The 27,591-nt window shown below is 45.8% G+C and overlaps 1 protein-coding gene across 1 annotated transcript in view; it reads right to left on the bottom strand.

Annotated features, from left to right (window-relative positions):
• LOC137533581 (voltage-dependent calcium channel subunit alpha-2/delta-3-like) overlaps positions 1-27,591 on the bottom strand; it is a 1,358,331-nt gene that overhangs the window by 648,124 nt on the left and 682,616 nt on the right. Inside the window, exon 4 of the mRNA XM_068254939.1 lies at positions 26,918-26,977. Within this exon, the coding sequence (XP_068111040.1) occupies positions 26,918-26,977 (60 nt within the window). The remainder of the gene's footprint in view (positions 1-26,917; positions 26,978-27,591) is intronic.

Genomic DNA, 27,591 nt, shown 5'->3' with positions numbered 1-27,591 from the left:
ATATCCTGTACTGTGGCACCTATACTAGCTAACCTGTAGTATGGCACCTATACTTGGGTACCTATAATGGGGGCACTCATACATGCTTTGTTTTATCACTAGTTGGGCATATAGCGTACCATTATCACAAAAGTTTTGCGTCTGTAGGGATTGGATTTGCTCGCTAGGGTGCACAGTTTAAGGTCCACAGATGCATTGCTAGCCAACAGCATAGCGATGCATGTATACACAACAGTTTTTTTCTTTTTGCTACCTATATTCACCTTATCAGGACCAGTAAGCTCTGATCCCTTAAAGACCAGAGCCTTTTTTTTCATTATGCTGGCTGTGATCACTGTGATTGTCTGACAGTGATCCCCTGGTAAGAAGCTAATGAAAATGGCTCTTTACCCATAAGACATGACAGCCAAATCTGTGGCCACAGTAAGCAGTGATCAGCTTAGGATCGAGGAACTGGTGGCGTAGAATCTATGCCGCATCAGAGATGGACAGCTGCAAGTGTGGCATAGATTCTTACTTCCACGGCCCCGAACGGGTTGTGTGCTACAACATGTTAGCTAGCTATTGGAGCACCAGTTTTGGTGTCTCCCCCTAAGCGATCACCCCCAGCGATTACCTCCATCCCCCTCCTCTCTCTAGGTCCTCTCCCTCTCCTCTAGTTTTTCTCCCTCCCTTTGCAGTCATGTCGGGCAGGCAGCCAGTGCTGATACTCACTGTGCCTCTCACCCACACAGATCCAATAACCAGCTTTGATCCTTTCTGTCTACAGTACCGGGGTGCCGCTTGATGAAGTCATCAAGCGGTGCCTCGGTACTGTAGACAGGAAGGATCGGAGCTGGTGATTGGATTTGTATGGGCGAAAGGCACGGTGAGTATCAGCACCAGCTGCCCACTGCTATGGCTGCAGAGGGAGGGAGACGAGTGATCACTGCAGAGGGAGTAGGGAGGAAGGAGAGCTGCTGCTGGGGGATCCAACACTGTGGCACCCATACTGGGTATCCTGCACTGTGGCACCCATACTAGCTATCCTGCACTGTGGCACCCATACTAGGTATCCTGCACTGTGGCACCCATACTAGCTATCCTGCACTGTGGCACCCATTAGGTATCCTGCACTGTGGCACCCATACTAGCTATCTTTCACTGTGGCACCTATACTAGCTATCCTGCACCGTGGCACCCATACTAGCTATTCTGCACTGTGGCACCTATATTAGCTATCCTGCACTGTGGCACCCATACTAGCTATTCTGCACTGTGGCACCCATACTACCTATCCTACAATGTGGCACCCATACTACTTATCCTACACTGTGGCACATATACTAGATATCCTGTACTGTGGCACCTATACTAGATATCCTATACTGTGGCACCTATACTAGATATCCTGTACTGTGGCACCTATACTAGCTAACCTGTAGTATGGCACCTATACTTGGGTACCTATAATGGGGGCACTCATACATGCTTTGTTTTATCACTAGTTGGGCATATAGCGTACCATTATCACAAAAGTTTTGCGTCTGTAGGGATTGGATTTGCTCGCTAGGGTGCACAGTTTAAGGTCCACAGATGCATTGCTAGCCAACAGCATAGCGATGCATGTATACACAACAGTTTTTTTTCTTTTTGCTACCTATATTCACCTTATCAGGACCAGCAAGCTCTGATCCCTTAAAGACCAGAGCCTGTTTTTCATTATGCTGGCTGTGATCACTGTGATTGTCTGACAGTGATCCCCTGGTAAGAAGCTAATGAAAATGGCTCTTTACCCATAAGACATGACAGCCAAATCTGTGGCCACAGTAAGCAGTGATCAGCTTAGGATCGAGGAACTGGTGGCGTAGAATCTATGCCGCATCAGAGATGGACAGCTGCAAGTGTGGCATAGATTCTTACTTCCACGGCCCCGAACGGGTTAATGTTTAGAAATATAGGCAAGTGCTCCTCCAAGTCAGCATCACAGTTGAGTTGTCGATACTAGCACAAAAGTTGTTCATAGGATGTGACATATAACACAAAAAGTTTTTAAAAAACAGAAAAAACAGAAATGTAATATTAATATTCAGTATCGAAGGCCAATGTTCCTCCTGCTCAACATCCCAGTTTAGTTGTTGATACTAGCGGAAAAGTTTTTTTCAGGGTGAGACACCAAAAATATTCTCAGTTTTGGCACTAATTATTGCTAAATAATCTTATATTATAACTGGGTTGACCACAAAATTGACCCCAAGAACACAAAAGTCATAGTTCTTCGAACCACCGAATTTTGTAATTTAGTGAAACTGATCCTTTTAAAAAAACATACAAACACACATTGGCGTGCCACCATGGCTTCACATTTATTCAACTATGGTAGCAGGAATCAAAATAAGGGTGTCGAGCGCTGACTTATACAAATGTAAATATTCTTTTTGTTCATATGCAATTCACTTTTTCTCCCATGTTTTCTCCTAAGTGATATTTTTTAATCTTCTGTTTCAAACAACATTTTATCCCTCTGAAATTGAAAAAGTACCAAAAAGTAGGTGAGATAGTGCTGTCAAAATTATTCTGAGTATTTTCTTGCTTGCTGGTGATTTAAATGGCATTTTATTGATAAGGTGTGAAAATATCACCTAGGAGAAAACTTAAGAGAAAAAGTGAATTGCATATGGCCCCTTATATCTCCCATTGGCGTAGTGGTTAGCTCTCTCGCCTTGCAGCGCTGGGTCCCTGGTTCGAATCCCAGCCAGGGCACTATCTGCAAAGAGTTTGTATGTTCTCTCCGTGTCTGCGTGGGTTTCCTCCGGGCACTCCGGTTTCCTCCCACAATCCAAAAACATACGGATAAGTTAATTGGCTTCCCCTAAAATTGGCCCTAGACTACAGTACTTACACTACATATTATAGACATATGGCAATAGTAGGGATTAGATTGTGAGCTCCTTTGAGGGACAGTTAGTGACAAGATATATATATATATACACTGTACAGCGCTGCGTAATATGTCGGCGCTATATAAATACTAAATAATAATAATAATAATAATTGGGTCGTTTGGTTGTCTTTGATTCCAAAGCTAGATTGCTCCAGACTTCTCTAAATTTTTATTGTTTTCAGAAAAACATCTATGGAGATTCACCTACTGAGTATCTGTGGTGGATATGAGATATTCACCTGTAGTATTTCTTATTCACCAGATAAAAGGCTAGAATATATGAGCGTTTTAAATCCATAAGTAAAATATGGTCAAAATCCATTGTTTAATAGTGAATGTAGTCAAAGAAAAATGTTGTCCCTTTAATTTAGACAATTAAAGTGTTAAAATGATATCGTACTTAACCCTCCTGGCGGTTTGCAAAAAAATCGCCAGGGGGCAGCAAATCTTTTTTTTAAAATTTTTTTTTTTTTTTTTCATGTAGCGAGACAAAGTCTCGCTACATGATAGCCGCTGCTCAGCGGCATCCCCCCAGCCCCTCCGATCGCCGCCGGCGATCGGAGATCCGGAGATCCCGTTGAAAGAACGGGATCTCCTGGAGGGCTTCCCCCGTCGCCATGGCGACGGGCGGGATGACGTCACCGACGTCATCGACGTCGTGACGTCAGAGGGGACTCCGATCTGCCCCATAGCGCTGCCTGGCACTGATTGGCCAGGCAGCGCACGGGGTCTGGGGGGGGGGGCGGCCGCGGCGAGAGGAATTGCGGCGGATCGGCGGGTAGCGGCGGCGATCGGGCACTGCACGCAGCTAGCAAAGTGCTAGCTGCGTGCAGCAAAAAAAAATTATGCAAATCGGCCCAGCGGGGCCTGAGCGGTGCCTTCCGGCGGCATAGCCCGAACTCAGTTCGGGCTTACCGCCAGGAAGGTTAAAGAGACTCTGTAACATCAAAAACATCCCCTGGGGGGTACACACCTTGGGTGGGGGAAGTCTCGGGATCCTAATGAGGCTTCCCACGCCGTCCTCTGTCCCACGGGGGTCTTGCTGCAGCCCTCCGAACAGCCGGCGACAGACCCGACTGTCCAATTCAATATTTACCTTTGCTGGCTCCAGCGGGGGCGCTGTGGCTGCTTTGGGCTCCAAACTACACGGAAATACCCGATCTCAGTCGGGTCCGCTCTACTGCGCAGGCGTCGGAAACTTGCACCTGCGCAGTAGAGCAGACCTAACGGCGATCGGGTATTTCCGCCTACTTCGGAACCGACAGCCGTCAAAGCGCCTGCGCAGGAGCCGGGAAAGTAAATAATGATGTCATCTTGTACGGAGGGCCGCAGCGAGACCCCTGAGGGACGAAGGACGGCGTGGGAAGCCTCATTAGGATCCTGAGGCTTCCCCCCCCCCCCCGAGGTGAGTACCCTCCAGGGGACATTTTGACGTTACAGATTCTCTTTAAGCTTTTAGAAAATCCTATGTAACTTATATGATCCTACTTGGAGCATTGTAGATTGCATGCAATTTAAATGGTTCATTTTAAAATGTACAATGTTCTGTTCTGTATTTCTCTCAAGTTGCTTGGTAATGATTTTCTATTTACCTGCAAATAAAAGTCTTTGAAACGAAAGTATTAAAAAAGGTGTCTGTAAAATGTGTCTCATTTTATCTACTGACAGTTTCATTATAATGCTGTGTAATTTTTTTCCTTGATGTACAGTTTTTGGTACCAGTGACCGAGATTAACAAATCTCAGCTGAGCTGAGTTCTATAACCAGTAAGCCATTGTTTAATATTTATTTCTGAGAAATGCACAGAGATCTTTACAAATTCCTTATAGACTACAGCATTGATCCATACTGAAGAGCACTGTAATACCAAATCATCACCATCATTACTTTGCTTGAAGCCAAGGGCTCTATGAGATTTTTGATGAAGAACAACAATCTCACACAAGGTTGCAGAGGGGTCGCCACGATGAAGATTACCAATTGATCAGTGTTAATGGACCGTAGTAGCAATAAACAACAAAAGGCTATGTAAAGATATTGCTGTCTTAGAGCACTCCCAGGGAATAGTGAAAAATCCCACTACAGACTAAAGGTGCGTACACACATGCGACTATAGTCGTTTGTAACGATCGTTCCCCGATCTTTACCAACGACGATCGTTACAAAAAACGAACTCCCGACTATTAAGGCAAACGACGAACGAGCCAAATCGCTACAAAAGAAAGTTCTGTCTCGGCGGATTTTAACCAACGACGATCGTTTGCAAAAGTAGTACATCGTTGGAAACGGTCGTTCGTACTAGGCTTGACATGCGCATTTCACTATTTCTCTGTGAAACTTCTCATTTTTATGCGCAGGCGCAATAGTTGCTTTACGTGATGTAACGTTCGTTCTAACGATCAGATCGTTACACACCTTTTAAAACTATCTTTACTTAGGTCGTTCTTTCATCAATTAAAAGTTCGTTCGTCGTTCTCAACGAACGATCGTTGTCGCATGTGTGTACGTAGCATTACAGTAAGGATATACTGCAGAAAAAGACAGCAACTAATTATTTAAGTTTCAGGAAGCAATGGTTTAATGAAACAGATATCAGAATTATTGCTGTGAACTGCACATAAAGATGAAAATTGGTGAAAAGAAAATGGGTATAGGTCAGTCAAACATAAATTAAAATGGACTATAAGGGTATGTTCAGACACTGGGATGCAGTGTGGTTGATTAACAATGCTCTTTCCTTGAATTATCTGTCTACTTCATTTTTATCTTAAGGCTGCCATACACTGGTCGATTGCCACCAGATCGACCAGCAGATAGATACCTTATCCGGCCGACGCGAGTCCCTCCGATCTCCGCTGTCCCCTCTCCGCTCCGGGCTCTAGCTTCACTTTACTTCCTGTCGGGGAAAGTTTAAACAGTAGAGGGCGCTCTACTGTTTAAACTTCCTGTCGGGACAGGAAGAAGTGAAGCCAGCAGGAGCCCAGCGGGGAGAAGAGACAGCGGGCAGAGCGGGGACACGCGCTTGTGGAACATGTAATGTATTGCCGCTAGCATCGGTCGTCGAGTATTGGAACGCCGCTATCAAAGCACTCCTGACCCGCCGGTGATCGAGCAAAATCTTCCACGTGGACAGATCAACGGGAACAATCGATTTTGGACGGAAATCGGTCATTCGGTCACCGCTTGCGCATTGTTTTCAAAGCAGATTCAATCACAGTGATCGAATCTGCTGTCTATCGGCGGGAAAACGTTTAAGTGTATGGGCACCTTTAACTATAAGGATTGCTAATTCATGAGATAAACAGATGAGATAAATCATATGTTAAAAAGCTAGATACTTCATTTTAAGTAGTGAGAGCCCTCTGGATAGTCCGGAGGCTTCCTAAATCCTCCTACAGCCCACCATCCCAGCACAGGGTCCCTCATGCAGGGACTTTCCCAAGTTAAATCGTTTTCTCATGGACCAGTCTGGATGTGCTCGTCCAAAAGCCAAAGAGTGACCTTGCACTTAAATGGTGGGTTTTATGAGGATGTGGGAAGCCTGTGGACCACATAGAGGCTTCCAACTGCTGAGGTAAGTATCAAACTTTCCCCTCTTATCACTTCAGGTGTACTTAAAGGCATATCAGGGGCCCTCTGCAATGACCAAACTCACCAGCTTTAACTACCCTGGCATTATAATAATTTCTGGAGTTTAGTGTCTGAAAGCGGTGCAACTTTTTCACATGCTTTTAGACCCTAAAAATCATACCGCTAGATAGATCTACGGCAACTCTGCACATTACATACCTCCCATGGAACCAGCTCGGGGTTACTGCTCTACTCTGCGGATTTCTAGCCCGAGCCTTATTCAGGATTACTGCTAAGCAGGTTAAGTGCTGGCAAGTGGTAAAATCGGGGTATTTTTAAATAGGATAATCCAAATTTCTCCGATTTTTTCTGCAAAATCTAAATTATGATCCATGCAACATGTTATGCTCTAGATTTCTGGTAAATTTGAATCTGCCTGAGAAAGTAGATGAATGCATGGCTGGGTTTATGGGGGTTTACTTTTTAATTAAACAGATCCAACAATAATAAACAAACATGCCGAGCAAATGAGCATACCACAATCTACATTACCAGCAACAAAAATAATTAAAATGTACAAAGTTTCTTTCTATTTGTGAAACATTCATAAACATTAACAGATTTTACTAACACTTTTTTTCACAATTTTTAAAACATTGACAAAGATTAGAAAATGGAAACCTCTGCAGTGCAAATGACTGATTATAAACGTATGTAAATGGCACAGAACTCTTTTAGGTGGGAGGCAGGATAGAATAAACATTTAGGCAATAAATGTGTGAACTGTCTGTGGATAAACACTGACTTATAATAATGGCTTTCTACAAGTTCATCAGGGAAAAAATAAATCGCCAGCGGGTAGACTTTTTAAATTGCATGAAAACAAAAGGAAGAAAATGAGCTGTGAGTGAATTAACACTGTGTGATGGATAAAAATTAAATGCTAAAAGCTCAAGGGGATAAAGTAGCATGCAGTTCTAATATAGATCACCAGGAGTGAAGACAAAAAGCTGCCACTTAGTCAGTTTCAGCCTGTCAGCTTAGACTAAATAAACGGAAGCAAGTGACTAATAGATTAGAAAAAGATGAACAATGGTATTCAGCTATATTCACTGTGGGTTCAGGGCCAAGTCAAAGAGATAACAAGTAGATGCAGTCTCCAACAACATGGTATCACTATCAGAGCCGGGACAAGGTCCTCCAGCACCCAAGGCTGAGACGCCAAAGTGCGCCCCTCCATCCCTGCCACCCCAGCCATCACACACTGATTGCTATCAGACTAAGAGGGCCACAGGGCCCACAACCTCCCCAACACCTTAATATCTAGTTATCTGGCTTGCAGTCACTGCCATGTATCCCCTTTTCTTATTTCTTTCTGCTTCAAACACAATTAGGAATGACAGCTGAATGATTTCTGCGCCCCCTCCTACACTGCGCCCTGAGGCTGGAGCCTCTCCAGCCTATGCCTCGGCCCGGCCCTGATCACTATCACTATGGTAGCAAGCTATGGGTGAGTAGGTAAATTGCATTCACCTGGATATGTAAACATTGTAAGGATGAGGTTTTGTATGGGGACAACATGCAAATTGCATGGGCAACATGCAAATTGCATGGTATGGTGTGGGTATTAATGGCTGCCTAGGATTTAAATGCCAACTGAATGCATGTGGAGGGAGCAGGGTTAATGGAATACACATTGAACCAGCATGAAAATTGCATGCTTATATATGCCTTATGGTAGGGTGCAGAGTTAGTATAGGCATGCATGCTCTCTAAATGCATGCACTCCATCTCAACTGCACAACAGCGAATTGCAACTTTTGTGGATGGAAAGGGGTTGATTTGCATTTGTGGATTCAATTAAGTCACTTATTAAAAACAATAATTTGTATGTGAATGCAGTTTCCCTTTTGGACCTATGGGATGTGGTATGTAGAGATATGGCATTGAAATATTTTGAGGGTGGGGTTATATATGTCATGTGGAAATGTATTTCATGTATACTTGCTGTCTACTGAAGCCTATGTACTGTCATATCTAGTATGTGAAAGGGATCAAAGAGAGCAGGAAACAGCCTCCAAGGTGGGCAGAGGGAGAGAAAATTTGATTTCACCCTTAAACTCAACTAGAAATAAAAAACATCAGTCAGTTTACTATCAGAATTTCAAATATCACTTATGGTAGTCTTCAGTGATGCTCGGATACCCCCAATCACAATTTGAGTAAATCCGGCCACAGCAGAATCAAAATCCGGATAGCAGTGGCTACAACTTAAAAACAAAATTCAAAAAGAACCTTTAGTTTTTTGAGAAAATCAATTTTAAAGTTTCAAAAGAAAAATGTATTTGTGATTAAAAACCTGCCAAAAACAACAGACTTTAGCGGTTAATTGCAAAGCCCCCTTACATGCTATAAACACCAAATTTGCAGGATATGTTTTTTTTTCTCAAAAAGACCTTATAGTTTTTGAGAAAATCGATTTTTTAAGTTTCAAAGGAAAATAGTATCCATTTAAATGTGGTAAATGCTACTTAACATATCCTGCAAATTTTGTGTTTATAGCATGTAAGGGGGCTTTGCTATTAACCGCTAAAGTCGGAGGGTTTTCAAGTAATAATCACGGTCCTGGATTTGGACCACGATCACGAGTGCATTCGGAACTTAATCCATAATCGAGAGGTGATCACAATTTCGAAATCCGACCTCGTGATCAGGAAAAAAAAAAAGCTTGTGATCACGGGTTACCCGTGATCACGAGGTCGTGGAGAGCAACACTGCTAGTCTTATGAAAATGAGTAAGATTTTTGCTGGCCACAACATGAATGTACCAAGCCGGCAATCTTCATTATAGCACCTTCTGCCCAGGAGAACTACTCATTGTTTGATACCTATGAACACCAGAAAACCTGATCAATCCATAATAATTTTCATCTACACTGTTTGATAGATTGTCAAAGAGATATGATATTTTCAGACATTTCATATCTCTTTTGGCTCTAATAAGAGATCAGCAGAATCTGCCCATCACTCATAAGGGCCCGTTTCCACTAGTGTGGAAACTTGGCCAAATCTGCAAAGTTTCCACGCAGGTAAATCGCACGGGGAAACACTGCCATAGGAAATAATAGCGCCCTTGCCCTAGAGATTCGGCCGACATTGCAATCATTTCTGTTCAGGAGGCAGCGAATACCATAGCCATGCATGCAGGGGAGGACTGGGACCTTTTGGCCTGGGGGGGGAAACATAGCCTAGAGGCCCTGTCTTAGCAGCCCCATTAACCACCCTGGCGTTCTGATGAAATCGCCAGGGTGGCTGCGGGAGGGTTTTTTTTAAATAAAAAAAAAACTATTTCATGCAGCCAACTGAAAGTTGGCTGCATGAAAGCCCACTAGAGGGCGCTCCGGAGGCGATCTTCCGATCGCCTCCGGCGGCAAGAGATAACACGGAAGGCCGCAATGAGCGGCCCTCCGTGTTTCGCTTCCCTCGTCGCCATGGCGACGAGCGGAGTGACGTCATGGACGTCAGCCGACGTCCTGACGTCAGCCGCCTCCGATCCAGCCCTTAGCGCTGGCCGGAACTGTTTGTTCCGGCTACGCTGGGCTCGGGCGGCTGGGGGGACCCTCTTTCGCCGCTGCACGCGGCGGATCGCCGCGCTGCAGCGGCGATCAGGCAGCACACGCGGCTGGCAAAGTGCCGGCTGCGTGTGCTGCTTTTTATTTGGTTAAAATCGGCCCAGCAGGGCCTGAGCGGCAGCCTCTGGCGGTGTTGGACGAGCTGAGCTCGTCCAGACCGCTCAGCAGGTTAACCTCCCTAGCGATATTGTTGGTTATACACGTCAATACAAAACATGCTGTAAACCAGGGGTCTCAAACTCAATTTACCCGGGGGCCGCAGGAGGCAAAGTCAGGATGAGGCTGGGCCGCATAAGGGAGTTCACGTGTCCCCGGCGCAAAACGAGGGCTGCAGAGCCCCCAAATTGCCCCGGGGGCAATCCGCCGGCATTTCCTGGAAGGGGCAGAGCTTTCAGCTTCAGCTCTGCCCCTCCTGACGTCAATCGCGGCGGATCGCCGCCTCTGCCCGCCCACTCTAAACATAAAAAAAAAAAATTGGGAAAATAGGAAAAAATGCCAGGAATCTTCATACAGCCATATTACGGCTGTATAGCGATACCTGGCCAAAGCGCTGCGGCTGCGTATGGACCCCCTGGAAACTCTGTCAGGAAATGTATTGCTCTTTCTTTTGATACATGTAAAATTACACTACCGTTAGGCTTGCTACTAAAAGTGACATTTACCGCATTTAAAAGTATACTATTTTCCTTCGAAACTTTAAAATCGATTTTCTCAAAAACTATAAGGTCTTTTTGAAAAATTGTTTTTTCCTCTTATTCCTAATGATCTCCTTAACATATCCTGCAAATTTAGGGTTTCTAGCATTTAAGGTGGATTTGCTATTAACCATTAAAGTCGGCGGGTTTTTAAATGTGTATTTTTTTCCTTTGCAACTTTAAAATCGATTTTCTCAAAAACTATAAGGCCGATTTGAAAATTTTTTTTTTCCTCTTGTAGCCACTGGGGGCCCCTACAAGCTCTGGGGCCTTGGGGCCACAAAATATTGTATCGCGGGCCGCAAATGGCCCGCGGGCCGCGAGTTTGAGACCCCTGCTGTAAACAGTATTGACATGCATACATGTTAATACTATCCTGCTCTGTATACTAGACCCTTGTTTGATACATTTTGGCAAGTTACAGGAAAAAAAAGGTTATGAAAATTAATTGGATCACTTTTTGCACAGAAATCCTGGGGAAATTGAACGCCAGGGAGGTTAACGGCTTGTTCACACTATGAGTGATTGCATATTTTTTTAAGCGCTGGCAATTTTAGAAATTGCCCTAAAAGTGCTTGTGCAATGATTCCCTATGAGTTCACATATAAGTGGTTCGATTACGATCCGCTTCCAAAAGCGCTGCCTGTACCATTTTCTGAGCGCTTTTGTTTAATGGAAAGTATAGGGTAATCGTTAAGCGCTTGAAAAAGTGCTTTATATAGTGATTTCCCGAGCGCCCAACGCCCAGTGCCAAAATCGCCCAACGCTCAGAAATCACTGGGAATTGCTTGAAAAAAATCGCGCACAAAAACGCTCAGCGCTTGAGATCCCGCTTGCGATTTATGTGAACAAAGCCTTATTGTACGCAAATATAGATCATATTCTAAAACAACAATATGTTTGAGAATGTGCTTTAATGTGCCCATAAATACATTGATTTTTTTATTTGATTCCCAAAAATGTTCAATTCTTTTTGACAAAAAAAACACAATTGAAAGTGTCAGACAGGACGAAAAATCTAGGTTGATTGGGGGCAGGGCAGGAGCGGCGGTAGGTCTACAGCCTAAAGCGCTGCACTATATCAAATGCGGTAGTATAATGCTGCGGTTTATTGAAAATGTATGTGCTGTGTGTGGTAAGTATTAATTCCTAAATTTTTTTCTTCACTTCACTTTATACTTGCTTTACATTGCAACCATGCAGCATGGTGGCATAGTTGTCAGCTCTCTCGCCTTGTGTCCCCCGGTTTGAATCCTAGCCAGGGCCCTACCTGCATGGAGTTTGTATGTTCTCCTTGTGTCTGTGGGTTTCCTCTGGGCACTCCAGTTTCCTCCCTCATCCCAAAAACATACAGTCAAGTTAATTAGCTTCCCCCTAAATTGGCCCTAGACTATGATACATACACTACACGATACATACATAGACATATGACTATGGTGGGGACTAGATTGTGAGCTCCTCTGAGGGACAGTTAAGTGACAAGACAATATACTCTGTACAGTGCTGGGGAAGATGTCACTGCTATATAAATAATAACTGACTGCTCCATCAGTACTTCATCTATATGTGTAAAAGGAGTCATCAGGCTAAAAAAAAAAATAAGCTTTACTTATCCAGGGCTTCCTCCAGCCCCTGGCAGCCATCCTGTGCCCTTGCTGTAGCTCCCGGTCCCCTCCGGCGTAGATGCTGACCTTGCCAGGCCGGCATCTACTGTGCTTGTGCGAGCACCGCTGTCAATCACTCACACGTGTTCTCGAGTGTTCTACGCAGGCACAGAGCTGCTATGCCTGCGCAGAACATTAGAGACCACGTGTGAGTAATTGACAGCGGTGCTTGTGCAGGTGCAGTAGATGCCGGCCTGGGGCAAGTTCAGCATCTACACTGGAGGGGACCGGGAGCCACCGGAGCAGCAGCGAGGGCACAGGACGGCTGCCAGGGGCTGGAGGAAGTCCCGGATAAGTAAAACTTATTTTTTTCTTTAGCCTGATGATTCAGCCATAGGAGTTTGCGTCGGTCTGTCACTTGGCCCTGGCAGCTCTCCTCACAATAAAAAAATGACTTCCCATAGTTTTCATTATTATACTTCAGGGCTAGCTGCTCCTGGCTTCTATAGATTTTCTCTGCTGGCTATTACTGGTGTCCTCCTGGGAATCAGATGGAGAGGTGGTGTGATCATTTCCCTTGTGGTCAGCACATCACCTCCAGCCCTCTTGTCTCCTCACATGCAGCCTTGCCAGGTGCCAATGACCAGTCGTTTGTCCATTCCTTATCTTTGGGGGAGGGAGCCCAGCAGGAGTAAAAGCATGATGCAGACAGGGTCAGCAGTTCATGCAGAGACACCCAGACTGAAAGCCAGATGAACAGTCAGTGTCTTCTGCTGTGCAAATCGGACATTGCTATGCATTTTGCCTGTCACATCCATGTCGGCTTCCTGCAGCAGTCCAGGCACCCTGTGATAGCTGTACTATCACCAGCCTGCAGAGGAGGGTGATTCTTTACCACAGATGGCAGGGGAAGGGAATACACTTTTGAATGATTCCTTGCAACTGGAGTAAAGCAAGAGGGCTATGGCATAATACTGGTGGTTGCTCTGACACATACACACTACAACATCAGAGTCCCCAACCATCCCGTTTTCATCGGGACGGTCCCGATTTGGGGGCCCCTCCCGCCATCCCGCGCTGCCCCCCCTTCTGTCCCGGCTGCTGGGCAAGGGGAAAAAAAATGATCGAGGCACCAGCCCTGGGGATGCCGTATGCTAAGTGGGATGGGTGGCCGCTATTTCTCCCTCCCTCCCTCCCTCCTAATGTGCCCCCCAGTGTCCCCCTGCCTGCAGAGTTAAATATGCAGCGGAGCGGGCTGTCATTAATCTTACCATTGCCTCTCCGTACCGGGATCTGGCTCTTCTAGGCTTCCTGCTTCCTGTGACGTCACAGGAAGCAGGAAGCCGAGAAGACCAGATGAGATCCCGGTATTGAGAGGCAATGGTAAGATTAATGACAGTCCGCTCCGCTGCGCATTTAACTCTGCAGGCAGGGGGGACACTGGGGGGCACATTAGGAGGGAGGGAGGGAGAAATAGCGGCCACCCATCCCGCATAGCATACGGCATCCCCAGGGCTGGTGCCTCGATCAGTTTTTTCTCTCCCCACCCACGGGCACCCTCACGCTCCCCCCCCCTTTTGGGAGTAATATTAATGATATTAAATAAAATAAAATTTTTCTTTAAAAAATAAAATGGTAGGCTTGAATAGGGGGTGTTGGGGGTGTGGTTAGGGGGCATAGCCTAAGTGTCCCATTTTCAGAAATTAAAATGTTGGGAGGTATGCAACATATACACACACACACACTTCTTCCATTACTTTGAGAGGGCTGACCTGGGCTGGGCTCATTGCACACATTCAGGCAGCTGATCCTCGCGGTCCGCAGTCTCTCTGACTGGCTCTAGTAAGTTGCTGGGTGGAGTTTAACAAGTGTATCATCAGCACTGCAGCCAATGAAGGAGAAGGACAAGAGAAAAGGGAGCCAATACAAAGCCCTGCAGTCTCTGGCCTGACGTGCACCAACAGGACAGCCTGGGCTGGTAACAGTGGTAAGAGTGAGCTGTGGGCCTGGCTGAGTTCCCATACTACACTAGCCCGTAGTGATGGGAATTCCGACTCTTTTAAGAGAATCGGCTCTTTTGGCTCGGCTCCCATTAAAAAGCCGGCTCGTATGGCTCTCAAACGGCTCTTCATTTAATACCATTAGAAGCCACTCAGATACGGAAGAAAAGCCCCGCCTCCATGACAACTCCAGGCTGCTTCTCTGAGTGGGGCAATCCCTCTTGCTGCTGCTGCTCTGCTCCGCCCCATACACCCCTACAAGCTACAGGAGGAGGACTACATCTCCTGGCATGCTTCAGCGCTTTTTATTACAGAGCAGAGCGCACTGGTGAGTGACTCACAGGCATCGGCTGTTTTTAAACTGAGCACCGGCTCTTGTCGTTTGCAGCAAAGAGCTGGCTCTTAGAGCCTGCTCGTTCGCGAACGACCCATCACTACTAGCCCGCTGGCCCTAATTGTTTGATGAGGAGTCGGCCCGGGGGGAAATCGCCATCTGTCCCCCCAGGCCAGTCCGCCTATGCATGCATGGCACGGCTTCTGGGATTTCAGGAAGTGCCGCCGCACATCTCACAGTGGATCTAGTGGAAACCCAACTTTAGGTCTCTACATGCGGTTCCGATATTTTATCTGATCCAATTTTTTATTCTGATTAAAAAACGTACTGCAAGCTGTTACCTTTTTTAATCAGAATAAAAAGTTGAACGTATAAAAAAAAAAAAAAAATCGGAATTGCATGTAGTGTGCAAGAGGCCTTACAGTCTCCATCCCAGGGGAGAGGGAGTTAAAAGTCTGAACAGGCTGTCAGTGGACCTTCCATGCTGATCCATCCATCACTGAGCCATCTGGTAGCCTAATTGTACCTGGGCTTATCTTTAGACTATTAACAAAATAACTTTCTTTCACCTTTTTGGAATTACAATTTGCAAAGTACACAGTAATTCCATAGACTGATCAGACTCGGCTATTATTTCGACTTTAGTTTTCCCAATATTGTATAATATCAATCTGTTCCTTTGATACATATTTATTGTCATTTTACTGTATTCTTTTTTTGAACTATTTTGTTATAAAATAAATGATTAAAATGGTTTGTCTAAGTGCTGATTCTGAACATACACTGCAAAGAACTCTTACTTTCGAAGATTACATTACCATAACGGTTTTATTAACCTCCTTAGCGGTAACCCCGTACTAGATACGGGGTAGCTGCCGCGGAGGATCACATGGCCCCAGGACGTTTTTGTTTTAAAAATCGATGCATTACGCTTTAGCTAGCGGTTCGCCTGCAATAGCCTCCGTTATACGTACCCCCCAGCGTTCCCACGCCGGCACAGCTGCCCAATCGGCTCCAGGCTTCGCGATGACGGTGATCGGGATTGCGGATGACGTCGATGACGTCATGACGTTATCTCCAATTGTCACCTTAGCAACGCCGGAAGCCGATCAAGAAACTGCGCTTTTTGTGGGATCGTGGCAAGGTACGTATAGCCGGCGGCGATCGGCGGGCATGGGGGGGGGGGGCCGAGCAACTTTGGCCATATGCTTAGCTAGCAAAATGCTAGCTAAAGCATTTAAAAAAAATGTTTTTAGGCAAAAAAACTCCCGGCGGACGATATATATATATATATATATATATATACAGGTCCTTCTAAAAAAAATAGCATATTGTGGTAAAGTTCATTATTTTCTGTAATGTACTGATAAACATTAGACTTTCACATATTTTTAATTCATTACACACAACTGAAGTAGTTCAAGCCTTTTATTGTTTTAATATTGATGATTTGGGCATACAGCTCATGAAAACCCAAAATTCCTATCTCAAAAGATTAGCATATCATGAAAAGGTTCTCTAAACGAGCTATTAACCTAATCATCTGAATCAACTTATTAACTCTAAACACCTGCAAAAGATTCCCCAGGCTTTTAAAAACTTCCAGCCTGATTAATTACTCAAAACCGCAATCATGGGTAAGACTGCTGACCTGACTGCTGTCCAGAAGGCCATCATTGACACCCTCAAGCAAGAGGGTGAGATACAGAAAGAAATTTCTGAACGAATAGACTGATCCCAGAGTGCTGCATCAAGGCACCTTCCAGTGGGAAGTCCGTGGGAAGGAAAAAGTGTGACAGAAAACGCTGCACAACGAGAAGAGGTGACCGGACCCTGAGGAAGATTGTGGAGAAGGACCGATTCCAGACCTTGGGGGACCTGCGGAAGCAGTGGACTGAGTCTGGAGTAGAAACATCCAGAGCCACTGTGTACAGGCGTGTGCAGGAAATGGGTTACAGGTGCCGCATTCCCCAGGTCATGTCACTTTTGAACCAGAAACAGCGGCAGAAGCGCCTGACCTGGGCTACAGAGAAGCAGCACTGAACTGTTAATCAGTGGTCCAAAGTACTTTTTTCGGATGAAAGCAGATTTTGCATGTCATTTGGAAATCAAGGTGCCAGAGTCTGGAGGAAGACTGGGGAGAGGGAAATGCCAAAATGCCTGAAGTCCAGTGTCAAGTACCCACAGCCAGTGATGGTTTGGGGTGCCATGTCAGCTGCTGGTGTTGGTCCACTGTGTTTTATCAAGGGCAGGGTCAATGCAGCTAGCTATCAGGAGATTTTGGAGCACTTTATGCTTCCATCTGCTGAAAAGCTTTATGAAGATGAAGATTTCATTTTTCAGCACGACCTGGCACCTGCTCACAGTGCCAAAACCACAAGTAAATGGTTTACTGACCATGGTATTACTGTGCTTAATTGGCCTGCCAACTCTCCTGACCTTAACCCCATAGAGAATCTGTGGGATATTGTGAAGAGAAAGTTGAGAGACGCAAGACCCAACCCTCTGGATGAGCTTAAGGCTGCTATCGAAGCATCCTGGGCCTCCATAACACCTGAGCAGTGCTACAGGCTGATTGCCTCCATGCCACGCCGCATTTAAGCAGTCATTTCTGCAAAAGGATTCCCAACCAAGTATTGAGTGCATAACTGAACATAATTATTTGAAGGTTGACTTTTTTTGTTTTAAAAACACTTTTCTTTTATTGGTCGGATGAAAAATGCTAATTTTTTGAGATAGGAATTTTGGGTTTTCATGAGCTGTATGCCAAAATCATCAATAAGAAAAACAATAAAAGGCTTGAGCTACTTCAGTTGTGTGTAATGAATCTAATATATATATATATATATATATATATATATATATATATATATATATATATATATATATATATATATATATATATATATATATAGTGAGGTTGTTGAAAAAAAGCCTTTTTCCTACAGGTCTAGTTAAAGAGTTAGCATAGCGTCTTCTCACACTCAAATGAGAAGTGGTGGCCGCTTACTTTATCTCTGAAATAGATTGGAGATTGTATCAATTGTACATACAATTCGAAATTGTATTGTGTGTGGACTCACCAGCAAATCTAAAAGTTTACTTTGTCTGCAATGTTGAACACCTTCAGAATACCCTCAATGTCTGGGGGCTGAATGGTAATCTGTTCAAAGGAAAAATGAATTGGAAGGTGATGTCACACGCAGTGTAACAGGAGCCTAAAGAATAAGTAAAAAAAAGTGAACAATGATTGATTGTCTGTTTTAAATAGCTCTGTAAATATGGTATACAATCCAAAATGATTGTTCCTGATATTTTTGGGTGACACTAATATTGAGCATACATACAACTTGTTCCAGGGGCGGACTGGCCTGGGGGGATGGGAGGCGTTTGCCCCCCGGGCCGCCGTCTGCTCACACATGGAGGGCCGGTGGGGCAGCATTAGTCATCACAGACAGCTGCCAGTGCCAGCCTGCCACTGTCCGCTGGTAGTATTTACAATACCAGCGGATCTGCAGCGTCCCTGCTGTTGCGATGGCTACAGAGTGCAGAGAAGTGTAGGGGGCGGATGCTTCCAGTCGGCCGAGATCACATGGGGCCGGGCAGCCAATGAGGAAGCAGAGCCGCTCATACCATGTGATCGGAGGGCTCCGTAAGCTGGAGTCAATTGGCTTGTGTGCTGTCCTGCTCTCTTTCTCCCTGGCGCGATATTTAACTCTGTGGCCTGACAGGGAGAGAATGTGAAGAGCAGCTGCAGCAGCCTTGCAGAGAATTCCTGGCAGCACAGATGACAGAGTGCAGCTTGTGCTGCTGAAGTCAGGCTGGATTGCACAGGGAGACTGCTGTGAATACACAGCACGTCTGAATCCTGTGTGCAGGAGACAGGAGTTCGCTATAACTGCAAGGATGTGCAGTGAAGGCTGGTGATAAAGTTGTCATTCTTCTGCTTTTTTTTCTCCCCCTTTCATCTCCTGCTCTGTCTCTCCACCCCCCTCCGTTTTCATACCCCCCCTCCCTCCCCCTCCATCTCGTGTTCTCTTTCCCTCCCCCCTGTGTTTTCATATCCCCCCTTTACATCTCTACAGCACACTCGTCCTCCCCCTCTTATCCTATACATAGTAATGTGACTCCTTGTCCTCAGAGGATCTCACACTCTAATCCTACCATAGTCATAGCCTAATGTCCTACCATATTATTATTATGTATTTATACAACAGTGACATCTTCTGCAGCACTTAACAGAATACTTAGTCATGTCACTGGCTGTCCTCAGAGGAGCTCACACTCTAATCCTACCATAGTCCTAGTCTAATGTCCTACCCTATTTTTTTTATGTATTTATATAGCATTGACATCTTCTGCAGCACATTACAGAGTACATAGTCATGTCACTGACTGTTCGCAGAAGAGCTCACAATATAATCCTACCATAGCTATAGTCTAACGTCCTACCATATTATTATTATTATGTATTTATATAGCACTGACCACTTCTGTAGCACTTTACAGAACACTTAGTCATGTCACTGACTATCCGCAGAGGTGCTCACAATCTAATCCTACCATAGCCATAGTCTAATGTCCTACCACATTATTAGGATGTATTTACCGTATATAAATAGCACTGACACCTTCTGCAGACTTTACAGAGTACATAGTCCTGTCACTGACTGACTTTAGTCAATTTAATCTTTGTAATCTTGTAATCAGTAACCGTAACCTGATACTTAATTTCATCCGCTTTTCTATAATTCTGCTCTCAAATTCCTAGCATCACCCTAAATTGCCCAAAAGCCTAGCCTTTAATCTTTTCTAACCGCCTTTATATTTCTTTTACCTAACTTTAACTCCCTTTTTTTTGTAAATGCCTAAAGGCCCATACACACGTCGGATTTCCGCGAACGACGGGTCGTTTGAACGTCCCGTCGTTCGCCCGCGAAATCGGGCGTGTGTACAGACTATCGTTCGTTTGATATCAAACGAACGATAGTCTGTACACATGCACGATTTAGCAGGCGAACGACGGGACGGTCAAACGACCCGTCCGCGGAAATCCGACATGTGTATGGGCCTTTACCCAGATCTATCAGTTTCCCTAACCTCCCCCCCCCCCTTCTGATGACTCTATCCTAACCCTGCTGTTGTCATGGGGTGGCTGGTGATAGTGGTACAAATCTGGCCCTACTGCCGGTAGGCACACAGGGATCCTTCACAGCATGCCAGCAAGCCAGCCCTGAGCCCAGCATCACTGCCAGCTTGGCCTGCATCATTGCAGCATAACCACCAGCCAGGCTGCAGCATAACTGCTAGCCAGACCAGCACAGCATCACAGCCAGGCCAGGTAGCCCAGGAAGCACAGCATCACCACAAACCTAGCACAGCATAACTGCCAGCCGAGCACAGCGCCCAGGCCAGCTGAGGATAAGATAGAAGCCAGGTGAGAAAAGTCTACCTATTTTAAATACTGCGTATTTATCATATTTAAGTTACACCATTGCTAGGTTCATGTACATTTGACCCCACCCATGACCACTCCCACTTTCTTGCTGCATAACCACGCCCATTTTTGGCGCGCTGCGCGCGCCGCACGCTTCCTCTCCCTTGGTGCCCAGGATCTTCCAGGATCCTAGCAACGCCCCAGCAGTGAACCTGGGCACTCTGGCTGTCACTCAGTTCAATGGGGGGCATAAGGCCACCACCCCTTTTCAAGCAAAATATTTGATTTCACTGGAAAATTTATTTAAAATATGATTGAGCAGCAATGATGGAGCATCAGTTTCCAGCAGATTTGATCACAGTGATCGAATCTGCTGTGGAAAATCAATTAGTGTATGAGCAGTGCACTATATACATTTGGGCTCGAGAAAGATATGGATTGGGGCTGGGACTACCGTGAAAGGGCCTCTAGGTTGTGTTTCCCCCCAGGCCAAAAGGTCCCAGTCCTCCCCTGACTTGTTCCCAGCAGAGAGGGATGTAGTGCTCAATGCATAGGGGAGAGGCAAAGACACAGAGGTGTCAGCCTGCACATAAGAAAGGGTTTTTCATTGTGATAAACTTTAAGAGTAACACTGGTGGAAAGGGAAGCCAAGTAGATAAAATAAAAGTGAAGCGCCTCACCAACCCCCCCTCAATCCACATCAGTTTGCATACAGGGCCAACAGGTCCGTGAATTAGAGATGGCACGAACGGTTCGCATGCGAACGGTTCCAGGCAAACTTTCGGTGGTTCTACTGGAGCCACTTCCCCCCTTATAAAAGGCAGGCAGCCCCGGGCTTTACACTCACTCGTGTGCCTTCATTACTTAGTGAAGGGACATCTGCTGGCAGACTCTCATAGGGAAAGATTAGTTAGGCTCTTGTGGGCTTGTTAACTTGCTCCTGGCTGATTGTTATTGCTAAAATAGCACCCCTCAACAGCTCTTTTGAGAGCTAGTGTTCTCCTGATGTGTTTTTTTTTTGCGTTGCCCACTGACACTGACATTATACAGCCCTATCTGTTGCAGCTGGACCTTGTTATTACTGTGCCAGCCAGGCCCTGCCTAACTATCTATACTGGGACACCTACCTATGCCTACCTAACTACTGGGGCACCTACTTACTTATACAGGGACACCTACCTATGCCTAACTACCTACCTATACTAGGGCACCTACCTATGCCTACCTACCTATACTGGGTCTTCTTCCTATGCCTAGCTAACTACTGGGGCACCTACCTATGCCTATCTACCTATACTGGGACTCCTACCTATGCCTACCTACCTATACTGGAGTCTCCTACCTATGCCTAGCTAAATACTGGGGCACCTACCTATGCCTACCTACCTATACTGGGACTCCTACTTATGCCTAGCTAACTACTGGGGCACCTACCTATGCCTACCTACCTATACTGGGACTCCTACCTATGCCTACCTACCTATACTGGGTTTCCTACCTATGCCTAGCTAACTACTGGGGCACCTACCTATGCCTACCTAATTTAAGCTTTTGTGGTATGGGCGCTCCTCTAGACTATCAGGCTCTAAACCTTACACAATTAAATACCAACACTCCACCCCAGTGGATCGCTATGTACGCTGGGGGTATCACCTCCCCTGAAGAGTCATCATTGACGAAACCGGTAGGGCGTGGCCTCAGGCGGAACAGCAGTGGAGACGCAGATGTGTTAGAGCGGAGTAGGACGTCCACTATTGATATGCGCATAAATTTTCTACAATTGTGAGTGCACTTTTACATGTTTTAATCTTTTAATAAACGGGATTATGCTATGGAATCTCTTTTTCTGAGTTCTTAAGGAGACAGTTGGTCTGATCGAGATCCTTTTGATGCGGGATACCATAAACGCAGTTGCTGGTCTGTAGCCGGTCAGCCAATTCATCCGGTGAGCGTTTTTATGTACTAGCGGCAGGCCCGGCCCTAGACCATTTGCCGCCTGAGGCAAACTTTAAAGAAATCGCCGCTGCGCCCCCCCCCGTGTGGGTGTGGGGGGCCGCCCGAGCTGGAGGGGATAGCGGGCAGGAAGGGGGTATTGGGGCTAGCGGCGGGGAGGGGGGTCCGACCCCCCCCTCCCTCGCCTGGGTCCCCCGTCCTCCGCTCCCCTCCAGCTTGTTATGCGCGCTGGCTGGCTGGCTGCAGCTGTAAGAGGCAACGGGCGGGGATCACTCACCTCTTCCTCGTTCCAACGTGCGCTCCACTGACGTCACTTCCTGCGGCGTAGCAGGAAGTGACGTCAGTGGAGCACAGGCTGAACGAGGAAGAGGTGAGTGATCCCCGCCCGTTGCCTCTTACAGCCGCAGCCAGCCAGCCAGCGCGCATAACAAGCTGGAGGGGAGCGGAGGACGGGGGACCCAGGCGAGGGAGGGGGGGGTCCGACCCCCCTCCCCGCCGCTAGCCCCAATACCCCCTTCCTGCCCGCTATCCCCTCAAGCTCGGGCGGCACTCCACACCCACGGACGGGCGGGTGGCGCCCCCTCAGAAGCGCCGCCTGAGGCAAACGTTTCACCCCGCCTCATGGGTGGGCCGGCCCTGACTAGCGGTGTGGGGTGCATGCTGATTGCACACGCACGGAAGGTGTTTTGGTTGAGCAAAACTTCACTGGTGGAGGGAGCTCTGTGGAAGTTGTTTTGAAGCAGCTATGTCTTTTCCCTTGTCTGCTTAGGATATTGACAGGGGGAAGCTGCTGAGGACTCATGCTGTGTGAACATTAATGAAACGTGTTTGCTGATGTTTATATATGTCAGCCCCTGGACATCGGTGAGAGTATAATATTGTACATCTGTCCCATATATGCTGCTGGAAGGCTGAGTGAAGTACTCATACAAATGAACTGTCATTCCTGCATTATGTAGAAGAAATCTGTGTACCATAATTTACTTACAGAGGTCATCTCAATTCAGGACTTTCTCAATATATATGTTTTCAGGAGGGGAGGCTGAGATAACGCCCACCTGTTATAGTATATGCATTGTATACAGTCTGTGCCACATAGTGGGAGCGCTGTACGCACACATTAAGGTTACCTATGCCTACCTACCTATGCTGAGTCTCCTACCTATGCCTAGCTAACTACTGGGGCACCTACCTATGCCTACCTACCTATACTGGCGCACCTACCTATGCCTACCTACCTATACTGGCGCACCTACCTATGCCTAACTACATACAAGAAGATAGTAAGGTCGTTGCTTCATTGTGGACAGACCAAATTTGATCAGCTGGACAGTCACTGTTGTTCTATCATTGAGCTACCACAGCCCGGCGACCATATGGGCTTGAAAACCGCTATCGCCACGGTGCGCACCAGTCCAGCACGGCTGTCACTACTCAAACAGCTGTTTGCGGTGCGTTACACAGTGAGTTTGGTGTGTCAGTGTAAAGCAATACACTAATTACACTCCCTGATTGATGTATACACATGCAAGAGGTTTGAAAGCACTTTAGTCCTGCAATTTAGCATTCAATGTGATTTCTGTCCTTAAAACGCTGCTTTGCGTCAAATCCAGATTTTTCCCCTGGACTTTTGGCATCTATCCCACTCATCCATGCCCCCTCCAGGTGTTAGACCCTTTGAAACATCTTTTCTATCACTTTTGGGGCCAGCATAAATGTTTCTAGTTTTCAAAGTTCGCATCCCCATTGAAGTCTATTGTGGTTCGGAGAAGTTCGCGTGAACTGTACCTTTTGCGGAAGTTCGCGAACCTAAAATCGGAGGTTCGGGCCATCTCTACCGTGGATGACGCCAACAACATCAGTCTGGCGTACATCACGGAACACCTTGACAGACCAAATTCCTACATTAGGATCCTGTTTCTGGACTTTAGCTCTGCATTCAATACGATCTGCCCAAACATATTGTTTGAAAACCTGGCACATCTCGGAGTCGACTCCACACTCTGCGCGTGGGTAAAGGAATTCCTCTCAAATAGGACGGAACAGGTGAAGCTGGGTAACTGCTTCTCCAGTGCTTCTCCAGGGTGTGTTCTGTCCCCTCTCTTGTTCTCACTGTACACCAAAAACTCTACTTCCTCTGCTGACTCTGTAAAGGTCATTACATTTGCGGACGATACCACTATCATTGGGCTCATTGGCGAGGCGGGGGAACATGCTTATTAACACAGCTAAAACAGTGGAACTGATCTTGGACTTCAGGAGACAACAACCCACACGACAACCAGTCTTCATCAACGAGATCAAAGTCTCCAGGGTTTCTAGCGTTAGGTTCCTGGGAACAACCCTAACTAGCGACCTAAGGTGGGTGCAGAACACCTCCAAAATCCAGAAGAAGGCTCAGCAGAGACTATAGGCTTGGTTCACAAAGCGGTGCTAACAGTTAGCACCCTGGTGAAAAGCCCCTTATCACGCCTAAACTCAGTTTAGGCATAATAAGTTTAGGCATGATAAGTTTAGGCATGATAAGTTTAAGCACCAACTGGGTTAGCACCGCAGCGCATAGCTGATCAAAAAGTCTGGTGCACTTCGCATAGAGTTTAATGGCACTGCTTTGCGTGTGGGACTTTGCGTGCAATCTAAACTTATCTAAACATCACGCCTAAACTTATCATGCCTAAACTTATCACCCTAAACTTATCACGCCTTTACTGGCTTTTCACCAGCGTGGTGCAATGGTTATCACGCCTAAAGTCTCTAGCTGGGTTAGCACCGCTTTGTGAATTGAGCCCTATTTCTCTTGCATCAACTAAAAAAATGTGGTATGCCCCGGGAGCTGCTGTCCAGCTTCTACTCTGCCACTATTGAAGCTACCCTCTGATTGTGAAGGTTCAAGGGAGAAAGCGGCTGAAGATGATGCACCTGAAAGAGGAAGAGGAAAGGAGGGTGGCTTTTCTTTTGTGTGCTGCTTTTCCTCAGGTGCTCTTCCCATTGCAGTTTATGCCTACTTGAGCCTTTCCACGGCTCAATTCATACGTTACGTCCATAGTGTCGCCTAACTCAGACATATGAGGTGGTGTAACTTGCTTAGCACCTTCATCTTTTTGTAACAAGAATGGCTGTGCATCAGTGATTTCCCGCCCAAATAACTCCTGCGAAGTGTCAAATTTGTGTGGTGCTAGTATTAGCGCTGGTGGCTGCGGAAGATGAAGTGTTCTGTGTTAAATAGTCAACCACGTCCTGACAATCTTGGGAGTTGATGGGACGTGCCTTCTTCTGAGCACTGTACTTTGGGCCAGGGCTGCACAAAATCACATTAGCACGACCTCGAACAGACCTGCCGGGTGGCCTGCCTCAGGATCTGCCCCTGCCTCTAACCGTTTTGTCCACATCGGGGGGATGAAGTGAAAGCTATGCACTGACTTGACTAATACAATGTGCAGTCACACAGGTGCAGTGAAAGGTATGCAGTGACTTGTATTACGATATAATGTGCAGCTATCACAGAGGTGAAGTTAACAGGCATGCCCGGAGTGGTATATTACACAGAGTGCGGTTACACAGGTACTGCAAACAATTATGCAATGACTGGTATTACAAATGTGCACCTGTCACACACACACAGGTACCGGACAGGCACAGTGACACTGCGTGCGCTCATGTAGGTAGGTGGATGCACTGAAGTGAACAACAAGTAGGTATATGCAGTGATGGGTATTACAATGTGCACCTGTCACACACACACAGGTATCGGACAGGCACAGTTACACTGTGTGCGCTCACGTAGGTAGTTGGGTGCACTGAAGTAAACAACAGGTAGGTAACTATACCACCAAGGGGCCAAAGGCCAGCTGCTACTGACTGACAGGGCTGTATATAGTGCAAGTGGGCCACACAAAAAAAAAAAAAGTCACAAGAACAAGATTAGCTCTCAAAAGAGCATTTGAGGGGTGCTTTTTTTAGCAATAAGAATCAGCAAGCAGCAAGCTAACAAGCCTACAAGAGCCTAACTAAGCTTTCCCTATGTGAGTCTGCAGCAGCTCTCCCTTCCTTAATTACTGCAGGCACACGAGTGAGTGAAAAGCCTGCTGCTACCTGCCTTTTATAAGGGGGTGTGGCTCCAGGAGGGAGTGTAGCCTGATTGGCTACAATGTGCCTGCTGACTGGGATGTAGAGGGTCAAAGTTGACTCTCATGATGCACTATGGGGGCGAATCGAACTTCCGGAAAAGTTTGTGGTTCTCCGAGATCGCCGGTTCCCGTTTGCCGGTGAACAGTTCGGGCCATCTCTAGTATTTATCACTGAGCAGCATAAATACACACCTTGGGGACTTTGCTTATGAGTTAACTGCATTTTGTACAGCATCAACTGCTAAACTGTTTGTTACTTGCCTGTTTTGCTGCACTATTGTTATTGTATTATTGTTATTGTCTTATTGCTAATCTCTATCTTTACTCTATTGCCACTGCCATGTGAACCACAACCAATTCCGGGTATGACCTCGGTCGCACTTGGTGAAATAAAGATTCTGATACTGACTCTGATACTAATTAAATAAATCACACATAATTCTAGCACAAGCCAAGAGAGCTTATTTAAGGTTGCCATGAGCCCATTCAGCATTCTTCACCACCAGACCCTCTGACTTCTTCATCGCATTACCACCTTTTTAGATACAGCATATCCTCCCCCCCCCCCTTCCCCCCCCCCCCCACACACACACAATAAAACTATGCAATAGTATGCATCATAAAGTCTTTCAGCAGACATACCTGTAGATCTGCATCAAATTCATGCTTCAAATGAGCCTCCTCTGCTGCTTCGACCAGCCTCTGGAATTCAAAAGAAAGAACTGAGTTGTAGGAGTGTACCCTACATACATAATATCTTTCAGATAAGCAACACTGACAAATGGTATATTACTATGATTTAACTTTAGATACAAAATAAGAAAATGGGTTTCAAAGAAAGTCTTATTAAAGGGAATCTGAAGTAATAATAAACTTATGATATAATGATTTGTATGTGTAGTACTGCTAAGAAATAAAACATTAGCAGCAGAGATATGAGTCTCATATTGTTTCCAGTACAGGAAGAGGTAAGAAACGCCAGTTGTTATCTATGCAAAAGAGCTTATCTAAACTCTTCAAAGTCACAGAGAGCTTTGTCTTTTGAAGCTTATTATCTGAACTGTCTCTCACTGTATTTTTTCTGCATAGGAAAGTTCAAGAGGTCATTAGCCTGCTCTGTGAAATCATTTAGAATGCTGAGTATAGTGTGTAAACTGCAAATATTGGTGCAATGTTATAAAAAAAAAAACTAAAAAAAACTATACAACTGAAAATAAACATGAGACTATATTTTCTTTTTTGCTATTAACCCATTCAGGTTCCGTCGTTTTCACGTGAGAAATGTTCACCTCCCATTCATTAGCCTATAACTTTAT

Source organism: Hyperolius riggenbachi, chromosome 9, assembly GCF_040937935.1.
Source record: "Hyperolius riggenbachi isolate aHypRig1 chromosome 9, aHypRig1.pri, whole genome shotgun sequence".
In the NCBI taxonomy this organism is placed as follows: domain Eukaryota; kingdom Metazoa; phylum Chordata; class Amphibia; order Anura; family Hyperoliidae; genus Hyperolius; species Hyperolius riggenbachi.
The sequence above is the reverse complement of the archived record's forward strand: the minus strand, read 5'-3'. Positions and strand labels throughout refer to the sequence as shown.